Source organism: Apteryx mantelli, chromosome 16 (assembly GCF_036417845.1).
Source record: "Apteryx mantelli isolate bAptMan1 chromosome 16, bAptMan1.hap1, whole genome shotgun sequence".
Lineage (NCBI taxonomy): Eukaryota > Metazoa > Chordata > Aves > Apterygiformes > Apterygidae > Apteryx > Apteryx mantelli.
The window spans coordinates 22,170,340-22,179,810 of NC_089993.1; the positions used below are offsets into that span (position 1 = coordinate 22,170,340).

The following is a 9,471-nucleotide window of genomic DNA, read 5'->3' on the forward strand; positions in this document are numbered from 1 at the left end:
AGTTCAACAGATAAGCCTTATATATCAAACAGTATGGCAAAAATCTGAAGAAATCTAGTAGGCTGAATTTAGTTCATGAAAGAGATCAAGCTTGGGCATCTATTCCAAATGTTAGTTTAGTTCTTGCAAACTCATAATCAGCCTTTGAAAAGTACCTGTGTCATCTCATCCAAAGTGCCATTTGTGCACATTTTGAATTGCTAATTCATGTTTTCAGTACTGTTTTATGGGACACAATTTGCAGCTGAAACTTCAGAGAGTTGAGGGCATTTTACTGGAACAGGGTAAATGAAAATTAAATCCCAACTTTTAATGAAGTAACTGAGTTCATTTACTATGCAGTGACGTAAGTATCCTCAGAACTAAGATGAGGTGAAATGGCTTAGCTTTTATATCTACCCACCCTAAAGGTTTGGATATATTAGTAAGACTTAGTTCCTAGCAGTGATTTACATGTGTTTTAATAGGGTTTAATAGGAGATATTGTATGTATCAATCTTTTTTTTTTTCAGCCTTACAGCATAAGCTTCAAGAATGTTCTTGAACCAGCTCCCTGACACTTCATCAGTTATTTGAAATTGTGATCATGTTGTTCTTTGTCCTCCATGCTTTAGGAATGACACTGAGGGAATTTTCATTTATAAATTTTTTTTATTGATCTCTTCCAGATTTTGCAAGAAAGAGGTTCCAGGATGTGAAGACAGTATTGAATGCTGAAGATCTTTTCTCTTTTATTCCAAGATGCAGTGAATTGTCACATTGAAGAGGCTTGGCCGCAAAAGAAGAAATCTGATTTAGACAATTTTCTGTTGATCTGGGTTCAACCGTTTTTGCCTATAAGCTGGTGTAAACTGGCTGGAAGCATTGCAAGATTACTTAATGGGAATAGATGGTGTGAGAGTGTGTGTTAAGTTTTGGTTGTAGTGCATGGTTGTACTCTTTTATGGGCTGACTGACATTGGTCATTTGAAAAGAAGTGACCATGCACTCATATTTTCCTCTGAGACATGTAGCACTTATGCCTGGTGCTGGATGACCCAATGTCGATCAGTTTGAAGAGTTTTTCTTACTAATCATTGTAGACATTTAAAGGACAATGTAACTGGTGCTACACACACACACACACACACACACACACACACACACACACACACACACACACATTACAGCCCACAAATGCAAATTTTGGGGCCTACATTGTTTTGGAATCAGTGGCAGCCCCAGGTGACTCTCTTATACTGCACATTCCTTATGGCTCTGTGACATATTCTCTCATGTAAGAACAGCCTAGGAGATCAATTGAAACTAGCACATAAAAAGTTACACCACAGACAAAAGGTTTTTTCTCAAGGAAGGGTGTATATATTGCCTGGGTTTATGGCATATTTTAATACCCAAAGGGAAGACTAAACTCAGAGAAAATGTCCTTCATCTGAGTCATTCTTGATGTTCCTTCTGTCAAAAGTGTCCTCCTGCAAAAGTTATGCTCCAGTCTTAGCCAGATGTTTAGAAGGGGAATCAAAATTCACTTAAAATGAACTACTGAACATTTTGTTTCTTTTGAAATGTTTGTAGTCAAATGTGTGTTTATACTTTTAAAAATGCCTACAAGTGTTGATCTCTTTGTGGATTTTGGTAGAAATTTTTTAAGAGAGCTGGAGATTGTACAGAAATATGGCTGGCTAGTCCTAGATTCTTATCTCTATGATTGGGATTAAGATCAACCTTGAGTGTGAACACATCATCCAATTAAAAAGCTTAATTGCTTTGGATATTCAGGATACTTGCAATCAGTCTATCTTTCTATACTGTTTCAACTATGCAGTTAAAGAACACTGAAAACATCTGGTGCAGCTTTATTAGGTTATGTCCTTGATAAAGGCTAATACCCAAGACTGGAGCTTTTTAATACACTATGTTTTAAGCAAAATCTTCAGCGCATCTTTGAAACACTTAATGAAATTGGTAGTATAAAATTCAGCTTCATTGGCATATGTAGCTGAACGTGGCAGAAAAGAGTTTCAAAAAGCTATAAGATTGTTTAGAATTCTAAAAAACATTAAAACTTTCATTCTCAGTAACTTCAGAATTTATGCATATACTCTAGGTAATCCTTTACACAAAAAGCTGATTGTCAAGCACCTAGGGTCTGCCTATTTTTTTTAAACTTACTGTACATTGATAAAAGTTGGGCAGAAATAATTTGTAAAACCATTTCTACAAAGCAGGTTAAGCAGTGGGCTAAATGTTTTGTCCGTGCATCTAATGCTAGAAAGCATTAATGCATTTTGCCACTTGGATGTGGTCTGCACGGGAAGCTGCTGGCCCCTCCACACCACGTAAAATGTTTGTCTTTTTTTAAGATGTTAAAACTGAATTGAATTTACTAAAATGTAATTATGTAGGGGAAAACGTTTATACTTTTATACTTTTTTAGGCACCCGTATTTTAGCAGCTTAAATTTAGCACCCAAATTTCCCCTAAATAGTAACAGATAATCTTATGTATTTGAAAATAAGCATAACAGTTGTCTATGTTAACTGCATATTAAAACATTTGCTCTGCTGCAGTAGTCACTGTGTTTTTAAGCAGTATGACTCCATCGTATTCTCTGGGCTCTCTAGCTCATGGAAGTGCAGCCAACCAGGTTTCTTGTTCTTTACTTGCTGTGCTCTACAGAGTAATTCAGCATTGGCCTAAGTGGATTTTAATGCCTAAAATAACTGTGTATAATAATCCTTCTGAATCTGCATTTGTGTTTTCTGTCTTATTTAACACAAAAAGACAGAACACTTTATTTCATCAACTGAAAGAGTGAGAGCAGCAAAGCATGAGTAACAAACTGAGCAAACTGAACAAATTTAGAATATGTAAAAGGTTTTGGGGGCCTTTTTTTTTTTTTTTTTTTTTAGTACGGCTTTTTCACTGGAATGTCTTCAGTTTAATAACATGCTTTTATGGTGAAATTACCTGCAATGTAGTTTACGTTGTATCCCTGTTGTAGCAAATTTGGGGGGAAAAAGGGGTTAATCATTTTGCACTCTGTTTCCAATACCTCACAAAGATCTTAAGCAAAAAAAGAAAACTTTAATAGGCAGGTACCTTGTAAATGATTTTATATGCTATTGTATGAGACTGCCTGAACTAACTACTCTCCTGTTTTTGCTACTGTCAGTTACTTTAACTTTTTTTTTTTTTTTTGAACATCTGAGGCTTTCAGATAGCTGGAAGTGCTATCACATGCCTTTTTCAAGGCATTAGGTATTGATCCCTAGAGAAATTTGGTTTCTTTTTATTTGCATCTTGTAATTTCTAATAAAATTAACTATAGTAACAAGGTAGTTGCATTAGAGTTCAATCTACATCACCAAGTTTTGTGAACATTGCTTTTTGTTGGTTAGCGTCTTGCAGGATGAGGAAATTTACCAATATAATTTAAACTGGAGTCCTTAGTCTATTTCTTTTCTATCATTTGGGGAAGTGTTTACCACAGGAGAACAGCATATAACTATGTAAAGCTGATATGTTCACTAAACGAGTATACTTGAAGAGCTACACTGCAAAAGTCTTTGAGGTGAAGTGTAAATTCTGGATTTATACAGTTTTTCTATCCTTAAAACAGTATTCCAGGTTAAAATTTAAGATCCTGAGCACGAAGAGATCATAGCAGGAGGAAATAAAGCAGAAAGGTGGGATACCACAACATACAGTTAATAGAGATGAACTCTCATGAAAAATTAAATTCTGTGGAAGGTTTAACTTTCTACCCTTTTGCTATATAAATATTCTTCTGTCTACATTTGGTGAAGTTGTTTGGCATGTTGTCTGTGGAACAGGAGGTTAATTTAGTAGGTGATTAATGGATTTTCAGTGGAAATCTTTAAGGACTTTTACATGACAACATTTTGTAAACTTATTTAAAAAATGAAAAGCTCAAATTTACTGTAGCAATTTCTTGTTTTAAGTTAGGAAACAGGTAGTACTGTTGGCTTAATTTAGTCAGAGGATAATTTTTGTTATTGGGGATGATTGATTTGTAAATCAAATGCTTTTGGCTTTCTTCAGGCAGCAATTAAATTGGAGTTTATCTGTTGTCCTAATGAACAAGTCATTCTGAGGCCTCTGAGACATGAACATCACCTGGTCCATGATAACTGTCCAGAAGTATAGTCTGACTCAGCAGCTCCCCACAGTAAATGTGAAGTAGCTTTTTTAGTGAAAGATACGAGGTTATGTGGAATTTTTTCCCATTTACTCTCAGGTTACCATCGATTATGGCTGATGGTAATTTGTTATCCCACAGTAACCTAATTGTGTGTCAAAGGCCTGATTGTATTTAGAAGCATAAAGTGATTCTCTACTGAAATTTTCAGTCCTCAGTATCATATGCTAAGTTTATTAGGAAAAAGTACTGTGTTTCTTCAAATTCAGCCAGGCTTGCGGTAATGATAAAAGTTCCTTTCATCTTGCATCTTAGCATTAATAAAAAATATTCCTGAACAGGTTGAGCTGAAGATACCTGTGCAGCTTTTTTCTCTTCAGATGATGTTGAGGCAATTGCTGTGTAGCTCCATTTCCAGCAATATGCATGCACAGTTATGGTCAGTCAGAAATGGGTGTATTTCCTGAAAATATCAAAACTGAATCCAGCTCATTTTCCTGTGAGAACGATTTTTTTCAGAAGAAAATGAAAACTTCTAGCAGTTAAAAAAAAAAAACACACACACAAAAAAAACTTGGTTACAGGCATGATCAGGGAACAGGTTTGTTGAGTAGGATGATGGTGTTTCCACAAAACCACTTCTCAGAACAGAACACTGCGTTCTATGAACCTGTCTGTTGAGGCTGTTGAGAGTTGTCAGTCTCTTGAGCAGTGAAGCATTGTAGAGAGCTACCACCAGAAAATTAAGACACATATTAATTACAAATCTTCTATTTTTATTGGTGTTAATAAAAAATGAGCTTGGAATGCAAGAATATAATAGTATCTGACTGAATGAAATTATCAAGAAACTGTATTATAATGTATATTGTTCAGTAATTCAGGTATATTGGAACACATTTCTTCAGAAGTACTAACAGAACAGCAAAGTACTGGGTTCTTCATGGAGATCAAAGTCAAGTGAAAGAGAGTCTGGAGCTGAAACTTGGCATTTTGTTCACTTGAGATATGATAAAATTGGGAAGTGTCATTCTCCAATTTTATTCTCTCTCTCCTCATCAAAAGTCTCTTCCAGTTTTTTCAAATTAGCTTCTTCAATCAGTCCTGAAAGGTGAGGCCCTTGAAAAGAGATGGGGTTTTGGTTTTGCTCTCCCCATACCTGTTACCTCAGGATAGTTGGGCTAAGACTTCTGGTGGTCACTTTCTAGCACAGCAATTTTGAAATACACAAGGTCTGAGGATGCTCCGTTTGCTTCATTATAGTTTAGACTGCAGTTATTTCCTCCTTTAAGGACAACCTCAGGATCTTACTTGGGTTTGTATGTAGAACTATGGATTCTTAAAATACCATAAATATTCCACTTTAAAAAAAAAAAATGTGGAAGGTTCTCTGAACTCAGTGTAACATAACTTTTCTTTCTTTTGGCTTGCAGCAATTGGGAGTTGTTTTTAAAGGCTTCTCACTGAACTGAGGCTTTAAAGGGCTAAATAGGTCACACTTTATTATTGTTCAGTTTGCCTAGGTGACTGTCAGACAGAAAGAACTCTCCATTTGCAGTGCAGAAATGCTAAGGGCTATAATGCTTTCCAGGGCTAATTTGAAGTTCCAGAGACGCAAATAAGTTTTAAAAAGGAGCCACTCCATTTTTCCTGTAACTCACAGACTCTAAAATCCTTTTTCGAAATGCCTAAACCAATTGCAGATGTACCTGTGTTCATATCTGACTTGGAACTTCAGCTTCCAGGTTGGTAGGGACACAGTGGAAGAGAGCACACTTGCCCATCCCTTTATTATTGCCTGTGCTGAAATCTAATGGCTTCTATGAACGGAACTGGCAATAGAGAGACTCTGAGGAAGATTCTATTCCAGGAAATAATCACTGAATATTCATTTGCAATTTAGCTTTCCTTTCCTTTAGCAAGGTCTACCAAGGTATTCTACCAAAAGGCTTCTCTTTAGGGTTTTCAGTGTTAATGGCTACCATAATGAGAAAAAAATTATTAGAAAGTTATTTTGCTACTTTGGAGGGGTGGAGGTTCTGTAACAGCGCTCTCCTTCCCTTAGAACCCTGAGCCAAAATTTTGACCCAACTTAACACCTGGTAAGATTTCCAAGGCCTATTTGTCTGAAATGTATGAGTTGATGGATCTTTGTACTTAGTTCCTGCTCCTTTTCAAGATTTTCCAAAAGCTTATGTGCAACTTTACTCAAGCTTAACTTAGCCTGTGTGCTTGCTAAGAGGAAGCAAGTGCCAAGACATTGTAAACCAAGTGTTGCCCACCTCTACTTGGAATTGAACCAAGATCACCAAAACGATCAAGTATCAGATGGCAGCTATTTCCAGCTGCTTCTGTTCTGGGCATGACCTGAGACTAAGTATGAAAATATATATATATATTTCCTGTGCGCTGTATAGGCCTGCCTACTCAATTCAGCAGGTGGTTGGTTTTTGTTCTATTTATCTTTTTAAATCACTGGTCTCACAATTAGTTGTGCACCAGGTGTTTATGTTAATGTCCAAGTCACCATACTTGCAAAATGTTATTTCCTGGATAGTGGATTAGCAATAACATTTTCTTTTGTGCCAATTCATTATCTCTGAAGTGTTCTTACTGCAGCAAAGTTTGAATTTTGATTTGGTTTTAATGCTTTTGCATTATCCAAAATTATTAGCACAAACATGGACAACAAATTGAATACAGGGAATTTCCCTGGATAAAAATCTGCTAGGGCTTCCCAAATCATTTGACGATGGTTACAATTAGCCATCATTTTTAGAAAAAGCATACAATTAAAATGTGTGTGGGTATTTTTTTAACTTCCTTTTCATAACACTAGTGTATTGTAAACTGCATGAAATAAACATGTTTTCTCCCTTTTAAAGTCTGATGTCTTAAGTTTTCTTTTGTTTTCTGAATCCATTAGCAGTGTAATATCGCCAATATTCCCAGTTTAGCACTTCAGATAAAAAATGTAGTTTAATAGTTCACTTTTGTGCAGTGATTCAAAGCAGTAATACTTCATTTGTAAAGGAGATGCATCCTTTTCTTATGCCCCAATGCCTTAGTTATAAAAAGCCATATTTTTTCAGATACATATGCACTGGGAAATTAAGGTATTTTCCTTTGTTTACTATTACTGTTGCTGCTTGTTACAGTAGGAAATTCTTCCCTCTAGTATGGGTATGTAATCACAAAAGAGCCATATACCAAGGTTTAACCAACATTGTGCATATATTTTCTTTCATACAACTCACAGATGAGCCTGCCTAAAAATATTATTTCTTTTAGAATACTTGGATGTTTAATGTAAATGTTTTTTGTTTGTAAAATTAAGCTAACTGAAATCAACACTTTATAATAAGGCTGACATACAGTATAATACAGGAAATGTAAATAAGAAGCCACTCAGTACATTTGCTGCAAAAGTTTTGAAGATATAAATTGCCGAAGGAAGACAATGGTTAAGTACCTGAAACAGGTTGCTGAAATGATTCAGTTTTTGACAGCTGTTCCTTCTGCAAGTATAGAAAAGATCATAATTCAGTGTTAGTATTGAGAAATCAACTGAATTGCTCTTATTTTCCAAACTGCTAATAAGAATTATGTATGAGAGGCTAAGACTTGTGAGTTCTAAAATCTTAGAGTCTGTACAGTTAAGTATGAGGTTAATTTCATTTTAACAGTTTTAATCAGTTTTAAATGCAAATAATGCTTAATTTTTCCGTATATATCCAGCAACTTTGGTGTCATTTTACTGAACTGATTTCTTGTATTTTAATAACATTCCAATTTTAACAGAATGTCACAAGTGAAGACATTAGTCTAGTAGAAATTAACTACTCAGCACATGCTTCCATATTTTGTCAGGCTTTCTTCCTAAAAGTATTTAGACTTTACAGTCAAGCAGCACTACTTCCAATCCAAATTCTTATTCTCTGTATCTGTAGCTTCAAGTGTCTTCACAGATTGGCAAAGGTGAGAACATAAAAGGCGTAACTGTGTATCCCAAACCAGAAACCAGTTAATAAAGGGCACCTAAAGGAGATCATCCTATACTTCCAAGTAAGTCATTAACATTCCACTTGCATCTTTTATAACATTTGGAGTTTATTCAAAGCTAGTTCTCCTTTCGGTAGAAAGTTTCATTTCAGGAAGATGAAAATGACCCTGCAAATTTACCTTTCAGTGTGCTGAAGTCTTGCCTGGCAGTTATAAACACAGTCCCATATTTATGTGATGTTCTCTGGGGCTGCAACCATGCAATTCCGTAAGATAAGTCCTGAGAGTATGGTTTTCTCTCAGATCACTGCTTCTGGTAATGTCCTTCCAATCCTCTGCACAGAAATGTCACTTCCTCTACTGCATCCATTCAGATCAATGGTGACAATCTTCAGTGCTGAGTTTGGAAGGATGCAAATTCAAGTAACATGAAACCCTGGCAAGTCTACATACTACAATACAGTGAATCTGCCTGCTATCTTAAGGACCATGCTACCAAAGTTGCATCTTAAATGCAAAGATAATACTTCAGCTTAGAAGACCCTATACTGCAAATGATCAGATGCCAGAAAGGTATACAAGGGAGTACATGTTCATCCTCTTTCTACTGTGGGTATTAGCTACTGGCAAAAGATTCCTAAGCTAGAGTGACCTGTAGTCTGATTAGGCATAGCCACTATTATGTTCTTACGCAGCCTTGCTAAATATCTCAGTTTCAAACTTTTGCAAAGAAACCACCAGAGATTCCAAGTATATTTTTACCAAGTGACATGCCATTGAGGTGGCATTCAGTAACTGTTTGGTAAAGCAATCTGTAACTGGTGTTTTCTTGAAGAACTTTGAGACTCCCCTCTTTCCCCAAGTCATTTGTGACTGTTCAGGATGCGCCTTCTGTACATGCATCTGCTAACTGGCTTCCCTCTCTACTCCAACATTTACTAATTGAAAGGAATAAAGCAATTAAGGTAGACGCTGCCACAGGTATCCATGCATCAGGAAAAGAGAACTGTGCAGAAGCAAGAACCCACAGGAAGGTAAATATCCTATTTTGCATCCTTGTGTTACATAACTGGCTGAATCACAAATGTGAATAGAGATAGTTCAGTCAAAGAGAACATAGTTACTGTTAAGTAACTCCCTGATGGAAAGAAGCTAAATAAGGACACCATGAGAACAGGGCAAGTGGTTCAAGGATCTGGGCTGTTTATATGAAGGTGAAATCGTTATTTTGCATTCTTAAACATTTCTGTGATGTGTCACTATTCCTATTCTGCCTCATGATCTCATTCAGTGTTCCTTGCTGTAAA

General features: G+C 36.0%; 1 protein-coding gene across 1 annotated transcript in view; it reads left to right on the plus strand.

The window, feature by feature from the left end:
• KCTD5 (potassium channel tetramerization domain containing 5) overlaps nt 1-7,046 on the plus strand; it is a 36,764-nt gene extending 29,718 nt beyond the window's left edge. Inside the window, exon 6 of the mRNA XM_067306118.1 lies at nt 669-7,046. Coding sequence (XP_067162219.1) covers nt 669-698 — 30 coding nt within the window. The 3' untranslated portion in view covers nt 699-7,046. The remainder of the gene's footprint in view (nt 1-668) is intronic.
• The last annotated feature ends 2,425 nt before the right edge of the window (nt 7,047-9,471 follow it).